Source organism: Ovis canadensis, chromosome 5 (genome assembly GCF_042477335.2).
Source record: "Ovis canadensis isolate MfBH-ARS-UI-01 breed Bighorn chromosome 5, ARS-UI_OviCan_v2, whole genome shotgun sequence".
Lineage (NCBI taxonomy): Eukaryota > Metazoa > Chordata > Mammalia > Artiodactyla > Bovidae > Ovis > Ovis canadensis.
The window spans coordinates 57,654,312-57,670,548 of record NC_091249.1 but is presented as its reverse complement, the minus strand read 5'-3'; the positions used below and the strand labels follow the sequence as shown (position 1 = coordinate 57,670,548).

Sequence of the window (16,237 nt, the reverse complement as noted above, 5' to 3'; positions counted from 1 at the left end):
GTTACTGATCAGAACCCTCGTGTGGCACCGAACCTTTCCTGAAGCTGTGCCACAACTGAATTTGCCCTCAGGCCTCCCCACCTGGGCACTGTTCCAAGCAGAAGCCCCTTGCCTGGCCTTTTCCCAGGGCCGTCCAGGGCTGTCCTGACCAGCAATGGCAGAACCAGAGGACAGACCCTCTCATCCTCCTCCCGTCCAGTGGCAGGTCCTGAAGAGCTGTGTGTTCCCTAGAGGGGCTCAGAGGAGACACTCCCATGTGACCCCGTGTCCAGCAGGGTGACAGCCTCTCTGTGGCCCCCCACCTCCTTGCCACCATGATTCCCAGGCTTGTTTTGCAAGACTCTTTGGAGCTACTGCTGCAGGTTTTGGGGTGCCCCCCCTAGTGAGGAAGAGTCCATGCCCCTGGCAGTGAGTATGACACAAACCACACACTAGGGCTGCCTCACACACTCATGTGTCATGCCCCCTGCAGCCAGGAGCTGATATGATGGATGGCATGGCCCCCCAGTCGCTCTAGAGTTCCAGACCTCAGTCACTATGCCTCAGGATGGCTGAGATTGTCCCTTCCTCAGGACAGGGCTGTAGCCACTATCCACCAAGATTATACTTTCGTCCAGTCAGCAGACATTTAATGAGTACCTTCTGCATGCAGGTGCATGGGCCAGGTGCTGGCATCACACCTACAACAAGGCAGGGCCCTGGCTTCAAGGGGCTCCCATGTAATGGGGCAGCCTGATGCCAACAGTGTATGAATAACAGAGTGAAGGCTGGGGAAAGGACCACGACAGACAAGAATGGGTCAGTGCACAGGGACGTCTTTAGATGAGGATGGCTTGGCAAGGGAGGCAAGCGGAGATGGTCTCTCTCCAGTCTCCCTACCACCTCTATTCCTAATGCCAGGAGTCTCCAGCCCACCCTCCCTCCTGCCTCCACGTCCCCCCAGTATCCAGGCCCTGGGCCTGTCCAGGGCCTTGACCGCATGGCCTGTCTCCCTCTCTGTTAGAATCTGAGCTCCCTGCTACCTGGCTGGCTCTCCCTCCTTCCCCATGCTGTGCCACACCTCTTTCCCTGACTCTGGAGCCACCAGCCCCTCCCACATCTGTGCCCAGAAGCTTTGCCTGCCACAGCGAAGACCGTCCCCTGAGGCCGACCTGGCAGGGGCGCACGTGGCTGATGGAATATTCAGTGTCTCCCTGGCTTCCCTTTGTTCTGCAGGAGAAAGCATGCCTTTGATAGACGTTCAATTCCAGAGGCTGCTACCTGCGTCCTATCTCTTTGCTCAAAAAATTAAATGCGGACGTGCCTGTGCTCCTGCTGTAATAATCTCCCTCAGAGTGGAGGCAGTGTGGCTGGAATGGGAGAACATCAGAATCTTCAAAGAGGGACAATTATTGAAGGAACTAGATTAATGAGGTGTCATAACAACTTAGCCAGATCCGCGGCTGACCTTTCTCGTGGAGAACGGGCTTGATAAATGTAGTTCATTACCAAGTTCTGACATGAAAATAGGATCACACTCCGGGCTCCTCAGCAAGCTGATCAATATTTTATCTGCCAAAACAGGCCTGTGAGCAGGAGGAGCCCCCACACACATGTGCCAGCAGGAAGCCCGAGGCCAGTGCCAGGGCCTGGCCAAGCGGGGCCAGTGCTGCTGCATGGGGGACACCGCGGCCAGCGGAGGATGGCTGGGTCCTTCAGAGGGCCTGTTGGGGATTCTCATCACTGCCAGGCAGGAGGACATGAGCCTCCCTCCCCAAGAGGCCCCAGAGCAGAAACGTTCATGGAGATGGGTAGGTGGGAGGAAGTCTCCACCGATTTAGTGGCCACCTGTGCTAGGCGCTGGGCATCAGTGAAGGGGCCAGAGACAAATGCACCCGACCCTGGGGCTCCTGTAGGGCATTTCGTGCAGAGAGGCCCTCGGGCCTGGCAATCACGCAGACACTGCGAGGTCTATTTATGCTTCCTGTGAGGTGTTTATTGTCCCCATTCTAAGGTAGGAAATGGGGGCAAGAGAGGCAGGAGTGGCTGCCTTTCCTGGGGTCTCACAGCCACTCAGAGGCAGAGCCTTTGCTCTCCTTTGCTCTCCTGACACCTTGTCCGGTGCTCCGTCCAGCCTTGCAGTGACTGTCATCAGTGGAGTTGCTGTCAGGTGTCGCAGCCCACGGTGAAGCCTGTCTCTACCTGAGGACCCCAGGAAAGGTTGTTACAGGGTGGCCCAGTCACCCTGGCTTCTTGATGAGAGGATCTGCCCTGGAGCCGCAGGACTCAACCACGGGTTCGCAGGCACTTAACACTGTCCCACCATGTGCGCAACTATCCAGGCTGGTCCCACAGCGGGATGTGGACGGCACTGACAACACCCCATCCAGGTTCCTGTAGTCAGCCCACTCTCCATCATCGTGGTCAGCCCCCACGTGGGCACTGGGGAAGAGTGTTGTGGTCCCCAGGCCTCTGCTATACTCCCCTCCAGGGACTTTCCCTCCAAAGGGGCAGGGTCCCTCCCTGGGACCAGGCCCACCCCCAAACATGCAGAGCACAGAGAATTATGAAGCCAAAGGGCTAGTTTAGATCAGGCGCTATTTCAGCTGTGGCCAAGATGCAATGAAGAGTAGGTCAGGCAGAGATGTGGGTAAAGAACACTGAGGGGAGCAGTAAACGCTGCCCCCATGCAGCACAGTCGTGTGGCCAGTGCTGCTGAGATTGTTTTTCCCTCCACACCCCAGCCTCCTCAAGTCCCCAGTCGGCTTGCCAGGTGGGTGGCCGGAAATGACCTGCATAATAATGAGAAGCACCCAACCTTTGGGTATTGAAGCTCTTGCCTATGTTTATTAAGAGGAAGGGAGATCTGAAAACAGAGGCTATGGGCCAGGCCTCAGGACGCATGCATCACGTGAGGCCAGCCAGGGCTCTGCTAGCTTGGCTCCTGGCTCAGGGTCGCCTGTGCCAAGGCTAGGCTTCACCCCCGGCCTGGCCACCTCTGGAAAAGGGATCATGGGTAATTTACTTTCTTCCTTTATATTTATCTGCACGTTCCAAGTGTTTTCTTGCTGTTTTGATGCATGTGTTCCTTTTATACTAAGACAGAGGTTTCAAACTGGCAGCAGAGCGAGACCCTTTAGCTGAAGGCCAGCTCTGCAAGGACTCACAGGTGCCCACACCCCGCCTCGGGGAGCCATTACATCTGACCCCACCGTGTGATCGGGAGGTTGTGAATGAAAAAGTAAGGCTGGGACTTGGTAAACTAGCACTTTTACATGCCTCTCTCAGAAGCTATGCATCCTAGAGACCAAAAGGGACGGCTTTTGAGAAGCCTCAAAAGTCTTGAAAGAGGCTGAATTGTGGAAGCTGAAGTGGCCATCTCCACGGGCGCAGAAACGCCACCATCACGTGCCCTTCCTCTGAGGCTCACGCCTCCATAGAGCTACACAGATATTAGAGGAGCCGGGAACTTTGAGGCAATGATTTATTTATTCCAGGTTGAGACTCGTAAAGCAAAGCTGCTCCTGGGATAAAAGAAGGATTTCAGGTCACCTTCTAGGAGCAGGACCTAGGAGCAGGGGGTTTGTCTTAGGACCTCCATGCCCAGCAGCAGCCAGGCACAGTGAGGGCCTCAGTAGGAAAGGACAGAGGACGTTTGGCAAAGTGCAGTCTGCTGGGCCTGGCACTCTGCCCCAGCTCCACGCTTCCCTCTAGCCTCATCCAAGCCCTGCTCCCTGCTACCCTGGCCCAGCCACACCCGCCTCCTGGGGCTCTGGACACATTGTGCTGCTTGCTCCTATACCTGTGACCCCTGTGACCCAGAAATCCCTTCCCCTGGCCTCCTGTGCCCACAGATCCCTCATCCTGTGGGGCTGATCCGTAGCGAAATTTCTTTTACTTTGGCCTCGTTAGCTCTCCTTCCATGGGCACCCTCGATGCCCAAGACAGAAAGCTCCATTGTATACTCAAAGTACTACCCACCATAGAGCACAGAGTTTGTGAGTAAATGCTGGTAAACAGATGGAAAAGGCACGGGTGGCATGAGCCTAGCAAGAGGCCAGACCAGGGATTCGGGGAGCAGGCCCTGGACACTGAGGCCCCTACCTCTTCTGCCGAGTTTATATCTAGGCATGTATATTCTTTCCTGACCAGCAGGCATGGGCTGGGCATTGCCAGGGTGGAGAAGCCTCCATGAACTCACAGTGAACTATAGGGGTGTGATAGGAGAAGTGAGCCAGTGGAGGCACTGCAGCCCACCCGACAGGACCTGCGTAGCTGGTTTTCCTGGCCACCATAGTGGGAGGTACTGTCAGGCTGCGTGAGGACGCCTGGCCTGGGGCAGCAGGCAGCTCAGAGATCTGTGCCCCACCAAGATTGGGAGGATGAGACAGCTCTGCCCATCTGACCTGGCCCAGCCTGCTCCAACCTTCAGATGTATTCTTTTCTTTTGTGGAGGCAGGGGGAGCTTAATGGTATGCTAGCATTTCTGAACTGAGCCTTCTATCAATCCGACATCCATCTGCTGTGAACACCAGCTTCCCAGTGTTGGGGCACAAATGCCTGTCCCCTGGAAAGCCTGACAGGCCTTCCATTCCAGGCCCCTGCAGATCCCCCACACATTTCCACCACCACCTCCACTGAAGTGTCTCTCTGCCCTCATACAATGCATCCAGCTTCTGCCATTTGCCGGGACTGGTTTTATCCTCTGGGGAGCTAGGCAGCAAGATCTGAGCAAACCTCTTCCTCTTCTTTCCCCAGACTGGCCTTTGTCCACCTCAGGAAGCCGAGGACAGACCCTGGGCAGAAGAGTGTGGCTGTGGGACACAGCCGTGATTTTCACTGTGCAGACTTGAGAATCAGGTTTACCAGTTGGAGGCCCTATGAGCTCCCAGGAATGGATATGCTACCAGGCCAAAGAGGAGTGGGAGAGCTATTCTTGTCAGAGCACAGAAACTCCTAGAGAGCAAATAGATTTGATTATATTGAACACAGCGATTGATTTTTTTCTAAATAAACATGCAGGATGAAATGGTAACAGACATCTGTTTCTGACAAGAATCAGTTGACCCCAAATTGGAGGAAAGAAAATCTAGAAACACAAACAAGCACAAGAAAAAGTGGTCGGACCATCCAGGCTTGTCCAGTAAGGAAGGGAGAGAGACAGACAGACTTCCCAGCAGCCCTGTCCCCACCAAGCAGCTCCCTGTTTATTGCTCTTCAGCTACTGTGGTTCCGATAATGACAAAGGGGAGAGTAGCTATGATTTTATGAGCCCTCAGTCAGTGCTAGGCCAGTGCCATGCCTTTTATTATGTGCATGTCTTATTTAACCCTCCTAACAGCCCTATGTGGGAGGCTCTGCTCTCCCCCACTTCACATATGAAATCACTGATGCACCCTGTGCAAGATACACACTCAGGCAGCCACAGAACCAGGACTCAAACCCAGCAGACCACAGAGCCAGGGCTCTCCAGCACTGCTTATATTGCCTCCAGCCCCGAGCTGATACAGCCTGCCCTAAGCTGGCCTTGAAATTAAGGCGAAAAGACCTAGACCTCAGACACTCCCTTGCTAGCAGCACTCTGGCTTGAACCTGGAATGGATGAGGAGGACCGCATACCCATGCCCCAGGATTCGGCAAAGCCAGGAGGTGGGGCACATCCTTCATCCTCATCCCAGGAGGAGGCGAGGTGGGGCAGCAGGGAGTGTTCACCTGCTCTGCTCACAGCCCTGTGGGTGGGTAACATCTCCATGGCCCGTTACCAGCACAGTTAAACTACATCATGTCACAGTGTATCACAGGCCTCATTTGCCAAAATACTGTGTGGTTCGGATGCTATGGACCAAGCACAGCCATGAGGAAAGACCTGAGAGCAATGGGCTGTGAGCTTCGGGCTGACTTTTATAAAAGCTGCCTTTTGTTTCTTGGTCGTGGGCTTGTGTACACATGTTCATCTTGAAGTAATCCAGCCCTGGGAGTGTTTCTAATTATCTTAAGCAAGGCTTATTAGTCCTGTTAACTGCAACTCCCTGATCTATGAGGCCACGGATTCCAAAGGAGCCTTTAAGGTAGGATTAAGGCAAAGATGAGCCGTTGCAAAGTGGAATTGGGGCCAGCTTTCCTAAAGCTGCTGTGGGGCTGCACTGCAAAATTCCCCAGATGAAGACTCCCATTCTGTCTGATCATCACCCTGTGTCTGGCTGTAGAAGGTGCTCGATCAACATGTGCAGGGTGAACGAACAGGCTCCTCCCAGCGTTTGCATCATGTGTGGCTTGTATCCGGTGCTCAGTGACTGTCTGTGGCATGGACTGATGGCAGCCTCATGGATAGGTCTCATGTCCTCGGGCCACACCCTGCACTGCGTCTAGCAGGTGCCTACTACCTGCCGATGGGTGGTGGGTGGAGGGAGGTCTTCTCAAGACTGGGGGAGGAGTCTGACTGGAGTAACCCCATCTTCTCTTCCAGGTGACCCATGCACCGTGGCCGACTACGCCCGCCTGAAGAAGGTCCTGCTGGCACTGCAGAGCCGCCTGCAGCCACTCCACGTGGGGGACAGCAGACAAGAGCCCACCTCCCAGAAGCGCCTCCTGGTGGAATCTCTGTTCAAGGACTTCGATGCAGATGGAGACGGCCACCTCGGCAGCTCTGAGCTGGCCCAGGTGGGTACAGCACGGGGTGAAATCACATTACGGGAGGATCCAATTTTCCATTCAGGGTGTGTAGAAAAAGAACCAGCAGACCCATGTGGGAAGAGTCGTTTGTCACTCTCTGAAATGGGACGCTGAGGGGGCCTTGCTCCTGCAAGAGGAAGCATCTCCCAGGAGTCAGAGAGCTTGTGTTGAACACTTGGAAATATCTGACAAAATGATGTCAGTGTCTCTTTCCCACCAGCCACCTTCAGCCATTATTTACCAACAAGCTCCGAGCTAGCTGGCGAAGCACACACTGTACACAGGCTGAGCTCTGAGGCTTTCATTAGGAAACAAGTCTTTTCTTCCTGAGTCCTTTACTGTCCTTAGCAGGAAGGTTCAAAGAAAGCAGATTTGGTGTTCACCAAGAGCTTTGGGAGCTGTAACACGCTGTCCCCACGTCCTCTCCCCCTCGGACCTCACCAGTAGTGGTACCTGGGTAGCAGCAGCCCACACTCCAGCCTATGGCTTGCAAGCAGCCCTGTGGCCACCCCCTGAGCACTGCTCTCCCCTTTGAGAAAACACTCAGATGGAGTCTGTGGTTTGCTTCCCTCCCAAACACAGCACATGTGGCCCTTTGCCCAGCTACCAGCTGGTACAAGGGCCATAAGCATCTGCAGCAAAAAGGAAGAAGGAAGGAGCAACCCAGGGCAGCAGGCACACCAGCTGTAGGACAGGCCTGTTGGGTGCTGGTGGCAGAAAGGCAGGCTGGATGGGCCCAGGGGTCTGCATTCCTGCTCCTGCTCTGCTGGTTTGGGTCTGAGAGCCTGGGGTCCCAGAGCCACACCAGGTGCAAAGACATGGAGGGAGGCTAGGTCAGCCGCCCTGGGGCAGCTCTGCCCCTGAGACCACAGAGTGCCCTGCCCCCTGAGAACAGATACAGGATGGTTCCCCACCTTTGATACTACTTTAAAAAGATCTTCCACAGGGCACACCAGTGACCTCATCAAAACTGTGACCAGGTCACCAGGAAGGCCAGGCTAGGGAGGGCCGTGGCATTTAGAGCACCCACTAGGGGCTTGGCACTAAGCGAGGCCCTTTACCTGCCATGTGCCCTACACAGGCAGGTCCCTCACTCTTCAATAGAGTAGCTACGAACACAGACTTCACAGTCAAACTGCCTGAATTCAGGTCCAACTCCAGCATTTACGGGGACCTAGGGGGTCTAGGCAGACAACTGCCTGGCCCTGTGCCCCTTTTCTTGTCTGTGACTGTCACAGGGTCATCAGGAGGGTTAGATGAGCAAAGAGGTGTGCAGTTCTCAGCCTAGTGCCCAGCAGGTGGTACATTCTCAGAAGGCAACAGCCGTTAGCATCCATTTGTCACCATTACCTCTATTGTTGTTATTTCCTCCTTAAACCTTCCAGCCACCTTTTGCTGTGTGGTAGGTGCTGCTGTTATCCCCACTTACTAGGTATTTTTAGAAGAGGAAGCGGAGGCTCCAAGAAATCGAATGGTTTGCCTGCGGAGCACTCATTGCCTAGGATGTGGTGAACTCAGACACAACCAGGGTGCCAGGTGTGCATGGACCAGCTCTCCTCACACTACACGGGACTCCCTGGGAGGACAGCTCCCAGCACCAGCTCCACGTGATCCTCTTGAGGTCTATGGGGACAGCAAGTGCCCAAAAACTCGGAGTAGAGCAGTTGTCCAGGCACTTCCCCATGCAGGGCCCCCTTCTCAAGTCCAGCCAGTTCAGAGCTGGCTTCCAGGGAGTGGGTGGGGAACCACAGATCCTAAGGCACTTGCAGACCCTGCTCTGCTCACTCATACCTGGCATCACAGGCAAGTCCATCCGTGGCCCACACTCCGGGAAGCCTCCCAGACACACACCAGCCTTCATGTCACTACTTCCTCAACCCTCAGCCCCCAGCTATGGTTAAGACCCCATGGGCCAGGACCAGAGGCCCACCAATGACCCACGCTGCTTTGGGGAGAGCCCAGGTCCTGCTGGTCACGGTTACCTGAGAGAAGAGCCACCTAGCAGTTCGATTCCCCACAGTGCAGGCTGTGTGGGGAGCCCAGAGGGCAGGCATCTCTGTCTTGCCCCAGACAGAGGCAACTGTGGGATCTCGGTGCCCCAGGCCCACGTGGATCCAGGTAGCTGCCAGGTAAACAGAACATTTCCTGGGCGCATGGCTCTAACCTGGCAGAGACATGCCCTGAGGCACCTGCAGCCATTAACAAGTGTGGTAATTGGACTATGATTTCCTCTTTAAAATTTAATGTGTTTAAAGTCCATTTCATAAATCTGCCAAGCAGGGCCCAGCTAAAGTGGGCCTTTCCTTGACACTGAATCAGAGGCGTTGGGGAAAACTTGTAGATCCTATGAAAAGTTAATCAATTTCCAGCACAGAAATAGACAAAGGGAAATTTCCATCTTTGCAAGATTGATTTTGGGCGTTATGGTTGATCTCCCTTTTATCGAACACTCTTATTTGCTGGGTGAAGGGTCATTTTTTTAACATTATCACATTAAATTGCCTTTAATATACCAGGCCCAGCTGAGACTGTTAAATAAAGAGAAAATACCTCTGTTCCCCTCTTCCCCCCAAAATAAAACCATTTTCTTTCTTCTGAGATTTCCTTCTGAGTATTTTCTTTGCAAGACTCTAGTTTCAGACCCACACACAAATGGTCCTACTAGGGAGGCCCCCACCCTGCAGCCCAGATCACATCCAGAGAGGAGTTCACAAGGGCCCACCCATGGTCCCCTCAATAGAATCCCAAGGGTAGTGGTTTGTATTCCTGGCAGGACAAGGCAGCAGAGCAGGGGCTCAGGCCTAGGTCAATAGAACAGCAGCGTCCTCTCCCCAGGAGTAGTACTGTGGCTAGGATGTGCTGACCTGAGATTGGTGGGGGTTGGAGGGGGTGGGGAGGGGTACACTGATGGAGCAGTGACCTTCCAGCTCTACACAGTTGGGAGCCACTGAGTATGGCCACTGTTAATTGGGCTTATTTGATCAGGCCCCTGTCTCTTCCCTGTTTCCCAATCTATAACACAAAGGGGTAGACCAGATGGCCACATGGATCCTTCTCACTTCAGATCATCTGGGGTCTGTTTGCCCTGGCAGGGAAAAGACAGACCTGAAAGCTACTGACTCAGGCCCAGTCTCTGTGTGACCTTGAGAAAGTCCCTTTCCTCTCTGAGCCTCAGTTTTTCATCTATACAAGAAGAAGTTCACCAAAGAGATTTGGATGCTCCCCAAGATCTACGGAGCTGTCGCTGGTGTCCATAGGCACACACACAGACACATCTGCCCAAACAGTGACTGCAGCCCCACTTGGCCTGATAGTGCCCACAGCTCTGAACTCACTCCTGACTCTAGCCTTCTCCCTTTCTCACCCACAGCACATGCTGAAGGAGCAGGACCTGGAGGAGGACTTCCTGGGTTGCTCACCGGGTGACCTCCTCCGATTTGATGACTACAACAAAGACGGCCTCCTGACCCTTCATGAGTTCTACACAGCCTTCCGTAAGTCAGGCCCCCGTCGGGGCTCACAGTCAGCAAAAAGACGTTTCCTCACCAAAGTGGTGTCAGGGTCTGGAGTCTGTCTTTGGTTGTTTTCCAAGGTTGGCTTCTATTATAGGTGAGAGTAGTTGAGTTTGTTTTGCAACAAGCCTGAGATTTAAGGAAAGAGTAAGGGGAGGGCAGAAGTGGGGGATGGGATACTTGCTCTGTTCCTTTTGGATGAAGGTTCTTCTCGCTATTGATATCATTTGAGGAACCCAGGACTGTGTTTAAGCATGATTCAGAAGGCACTGCCTCACATGGCTAGGGGGTCCTGTGACTGCACTTGGACAGAGCAGATGTTAGGGTTCTCCCAAGGAGGTGGCCCAGCCCCACCAGAGAACCCTGCCTGGGGGCAAATCCTGCAGGAGGGTGCTGGAGGCTTGGCCAGGTAGACAAAGGAGGAATCACAATGCAGGATAATGAAGAACGAGGGTCCAGGTTGAGGAGAGGTGGTAGAGTCCCTGGGAAAGAAGAGAAATGGGGCTGTTCTGCCTGAAGATGGAAGAGGCGCTCAGAATGGACCCTCTGCAGGGTCACTGGTGCATATGGTGAGCAGGCACAGAGTCTGAGGGACCCAGGTCTTCTCCCTGAGGTGCTCTTCCAAGAGATGACCTCATGTCAACCATAGCTAGAGCTGGGACAGGGCTTCCAAGAGATGTGAGATGCAAGAAGCTCCAGCCAAGTTCACTAAGAGATGGGAAGCAGTGTGGGACCCTAACTCGAGACAAGAGGGGACATTCTTGGCCCCAAAGAAGTGAAGCTCCTTTTTGTCAGACAGCATGTGGAGCAGGCTCTGTTTAAAGCAGGTAACGTGAGTACCCTGTATGAAGCACCTTTGAACATGACCTGCAAGCTCGCAGCTCCTGTGGGCCCTGCAATTGAGGAAGCAGGGGTGAGACCCCCAGGGTCCCTGAGTACTCTGAGCCACAGGTCCAGGCATCCTGGGTCCCATTCTCTACCTGGAGGTATGTTTTCTAGGAAGCTGTTCCTGCTTCATATCAGCATCTCTGTGGGCTGTTGTTACTTCATTCACCAGGCCTGAGGGGGCATCCTCATGACTTGTTGACAAGAAGGGCTCTTGTGGCAGGTAGAAGAGGTACTCATGTGACCTGAAAGGAGAGAAACGAGTGTGATTCTTCCCTGTGGGAAGTGTCCATGAGCTTATTGCAGGCTGCGCCTTTCCAGTCCACGGCGTCCCAGTTACCAAGGACCAAAATCCAACCCCCAGTTCCCAGGCTCTGCTTGATACATGATGACTGTGTTGCTCCGCAGCCTCCTCCCTCGTGCCCACAGTTTAAACTCTACGAGTGGTGGTTCATAATAAGGTGTGAATGGCTGGTAGATTCAATCTGCCTGGGAGGTGTTTGCTTTGTGGATTGAGGAGCTTATTCCATGAAATGAATCTCTAAATTTTAGAATGTGTGGCAGTATTGGCAACTCTGGAGACCTAGCTCGTGCAATGATTGTTATATTTTCAGGACTTTTGCAAAGGCAAACAGTTACATAGATGGAAGATTTAAATCAGCCCTAGTAGGACTGTTTACAACACAGAAGTCTACATATACAATACCAATGCTGCACAAGGGGCAGGGGGCTCTTTTTCCCTCTGGAGAGCCCATTGTGAGGCACTGACCTGCACACGCTGGACAAGACCCTCCCTCCCCACCTGTCCTCACCACCTCCTGGAATCTCCTCTGCATCCACCTTCTTCAACCAGAGCCCCCTTGGTGATGCTAATCCCACGGGAAGTGAACAAGAAAGGAGTAGATGTCAGGCCAACGACAGGGTGAGCAGGTGGAGCTTCCCTCCTCATCAGAGAAACAGCAGCACGCTTTCCGGGGTCAGTTCTGAGACATTCCCAGCATGCTTTGCGCACTCAGCACCCCCCTTCTCCCATCTATAGAAGGAGCTGTAAAGAAAAAGATCACTGCGTTTTCAGAGCTGGGGGCCAAGGCTGGACTTCAAGGATTTGGGGATACACCAGAGCCACACACGAGTGTCCCACAATGGCATCATTAGGCAAAAAATGACACTCTTTGGGTACCATCCTGGTACCAGTTGTCACAGAAGCCTCTGATCTGTGAGCCCACTTCCTTCCTGGGAACTGGTCTGTGACCAAGCGGGGCTATTGGCTCTCCTTTCAAGGAAATGGCAGCATCCCTGTTGCCCCTGATGAAAGAGAGGCCGCCCTGGCCTCCCTAGTGAAGGTTGTTAAGAGCAGGAGCTGCCCGTGGAAAAGGAGGGACCTCCTCACTTCACTTCTGGTCATAAGTCCCATGTAGAGCAATGTTCTGTCCGTTTCCCTTGTTCCTGGATTATTATTTGAAAAGCCTTATAATCATCATTTTTAAAACAAATTAGATTCTGCTGTCGCCTTGGACTTGTTTTGAACTGGGCAGCCAAACCATTCATCACAGCCCAACCCAAACAATAGACATGCAATAGAACGTAAACTCACAGCCATTAAGGAAGCCACAAAATGAGTTAACCCTGCTCTCAAGGCCCAACACACAGTCACTCGGAGCACTTGGAAACTCAGCGTCAGTCGGGATCGGTGGTCTTTCAAAGTCACAGGAACTCTAAGTTCCCCTCGCTCTGGGAATGGATTTATGGTCCAGTGGATATTAAATAGGAAATTGAAATGAGACACACAGGTACAACTGATTACCCAGAAATCAATGGGCATTAAAGACATCTCACTAAAACGCAAAAAGTAGTATCTCAGACATTTCAGCAACAACATTTTGGACTTGATTTTCAAAGCTGAAGCTGACTGGCTGGCAAAGGTTGAGACTTTACAGTTCCATTTTCTAGTCTCTGTTTTGCCAGAATCCTTGGGTTCCAGGCAGGGCAGGGTATGTAGCGTGACTGGCACAGATTCCACCACTTTATTAAAGGATAGGATTTGGAGGGTTTTTCCCTGGTGAAGTGAGTTGTATTAATATTTACAAAGGTGCTTTTTTTTTGGGGGGGGAGCAGTGTGCAGTCTCCTAAGTCATATTTTCTCATGCAGCTGACATAGCCCAGGATACGCTGGTGTTTGCCACTGTCTGAAGCTGGCTGAGGGCAATGCCAGCAATCTCAGGGCTGGTGGCTGCCATGCTCAGTTGAGTGGTTCGTGGTGGGGCTGCACCTTCCTCCTGGCTCTGCAGAACAGATGACCCCCACCCACCTGAGAAGGGCAGAGGACAGGTCCCTTAGCCATGAAAGTCACAAAAACTGCCCATCGCTTATCTCTGTACAGTGATGGCAGTGAACTGTGAGGCTGGCCTCCCTCTCTGCCTCTATTTGTCACCTAAACATTCTCCTCAGGTTGCTTTTGGTTTTCCAAATCATAGACTGATCTTGGAACTAACGGTCCAGTGTCCTCTCAGCATGTCCCCCAAGCCTTCCTCCTCACTCCTCCTTCTGCTCCCATCCCCCCCGCCAACCCCCAACAAGCCACAGAACCTCCCACCCCTGATGTGAGGCAGAGACCCAGGCCCCAGGGGTTACTGGTGAGTGAGATGCGTGCCCGCCTGTCTGTTCATCTCAATGAATTAAAAAGTTGCTTGCTTAAAAATCTTTTCAATAATGCATGTTTTTGCACTTTTCTGAATGCTTGGGTTGGGATTGTGGGAAAAAAACATGTTGTTTAAATGAGAATTTTTCTCTCACTTTAAATTCATTACAAGTTCCTTCTGCTTTTTTAGGAAGATACTTGTCCTTTTAATTAATCCTATGAGAGCAATGTGCTGCATGTAAAGGACAGGCTCACCATGCAGGATCAAGGTCTTCCCGCATTACCGTCCAAGGGTCACGGATGCACAGTGTCCAGGAGGAGGACCTGAGTCAGGGGGACCAACATGTGGGAGTCAGATGCCCTCCGTGCCAGGCCAGCAGAAAGAAAAACAGTGATTTAATCTGATTATTGTGGTACTTCTGTATCCAGGGCAACTCTGTAAACCAGAGGAGGTGGTTACTGGGCAAACTTGCAGCTGTTTTTTCTGCCATTGTTGCTGCATTATGAAAGGGTACTGTGGGTTCATCTGGCACGTGGTTATCCTCTGGAACAAATAATGCCCGCACAGGGCAGATGCCTTGCCAGACCCGTTATCATAGCCCTCACCACCACCCCATGATAGTAAAACAACAGCAACTATCCCTCCTCCAAATCTATCCAGCCCCTTATCCATGTAGGGCGAGTTCAGACAGGAAGTTCAGCCAGTAAAATCCCACTTTATACTCCTCCATTCCTTTCCTCCATTTGGGATATTGAATAGGAAAATTTCATATGGCATCAGTTCAGTTAGTTCAGTCGCTCAGTCGTGTCCAACTCTTTGCCACCCCATGAATCGCAGCACGCCAGACCTCCCTGTCCATCACCAACTCCTGGAGTTCACTCACACTCATGTCCATCAAGTCGGTGATGCCATCCAGCCATCTCATCCTCTGTCGTCCCCTTCTCCTGCCCCCAATCCCTCCCAGCATCAGAGTCTTTTCCAATGAGTCAACTCTTCGCATGAGGTGGCCAAAGTACTGGAGTTTCAACTTTAGCATCATTCCTTCCAAAGAACACCCAGGGCTGATTTCCTTTAGAATGGACTGGTTGGATATCCCTACAGTCCAAGGGACTCTCAGGAGTCTTCTCCAACACCACAGTTCAAAGGCATCAATTCTTCAGCGCTCAGCTTTCTTCAGGCAGTCAAAATATTGGAGTTTCAGCTTCAGCATCAGTCCTTCCAATGAATATTCAGGACTGGTTTCCTTTAGGATGGACTGGTTTGATCTCCTTATAGATGGCATAGAGTCCATCAAAAATTTTATCTGAATCTATTTGGCTTTTGAGTTTGGAAAGCAAGAGTTACCTGTGTGCAGTTACCTGTGTCAGTGTTGGCAGAGTCTACGACCATTAGTGGGGTGACTCCCTGAATCCCAAAGGGAGGAACTGGTTGCCTCATGCAGGACTTGCAAATCAAGTGGCAAAAACACTGATTCCCTGGCGGCCCCTCATTTGCTCAAGGGCATAAAAGAGCTAAACTGAGCTGCCACTGGAAACTGGTATCAAAAAGAGCTGTCAGTCTCAGTACTCCCTGCCAAGGACTTTCTCCTCGCCTCCAGCAGGGAGAGGGCCTCCAAGAAGGCTTCGGTGTGAGTTTGCTATACGCCCCTGAAGCCAAAGTCAACGGGCCAGCCCATCTGGGTGCTTTTTTGCTTATTAATAGCGCTTTAGTTAGTAATGAGCTCTTACCACTCAAGTCATATAAACACGATTGTTGTTGTTCAGTCAGTAAGCTGTGACTCTTTGCGACCGCATGGACTGCAGCATGCCAGGGTTCTCTGTCCTCCACTGTCTCCCAGAGTTTGCTCAGATTCATGTCCACTGAGTTGGGGACGATACCTAACCACCTCATTCTCTGCCGCCCATTTTTCCTTGGACAGGTCTTTACCAGAGGTTAGGCTGAGCTTCAATTTCCTTACGTGTAAATTGGGTATAATAACCACCACATAAGGTTGTTGTCCAGTCACTAAGCCATGTCCAGCTCTTTGCAACCCCAGGCACTATAGCATGCCAGGCTCCTCTGTCCTCCACTATCTCCTAGAGTTTCTCAAATTCATGTCCACTGAGTGATGCTATCTGACCATCTCATCCTCTGTTGCCCCCTTCTCCTCCTGCCCTCAATCTATCCCAGCATCAGAGTCTTTTCCAATGAGTCGGCTTTTCACATCAGGTGGCCAAAATATTGGAGCTTCAGCATCAGTCCTTCCAACGAATATTCAGGACTGGTTTCCTTTAGGATTGACTGGTTTGATCTCCTTGCTGTCCAAGGGACTCTCAAGAATCTTCCCCAGCACCACAGTTCAAAAGCATCAAATCCCACGTAGGGTTACTCAACACTAAGTGAGATAATTCGTGTAAGGTGTTTAGAATGATACCCTGTGTATGGTAAATGCTAGAAGGAAATGGCAACCCACTCCAGTGTTCTTGCCTGGAGAATCCCAGGGATGGGGGAGCCTGGCGGGCTGCCATCTATGGGGTCACACAGAGTCGGACACAACTGAAGCAACTTAGC

At 52.3% G+C, this 16,237-nt stretch overlaps 1 protein-coding gene across 5 annotated transcripts in view; it reads left to right on the top strand.

The window, feature by feature from the left end:
- The window catches only part of FSTL4 (follistatin like 4), a 739,698-nt gene that overhangs the window by 597,653 nt on the left and 125,808 nt on the right, over positions 1 to 16,237 (top strand). For all 5 annotated transcript variants that reach the window (XM_069592040.1, XM_069592042.1, XM_069592041.1 and 2 more), the window contains 2 exons: positions 6,446 to 6,639; positions 10,022 to 10,145. In XM_069592040.1, coding sequence (XP_069448141.1) covers positions 6,446 to 6,639; positions 10,022 to 10,145 — 318 coding nt within the window. The remainder of the gene's footprint in view (positions 1 to 6,445; positions 6,640 to 10,021; positions 10,146 to 16,237) is intronic.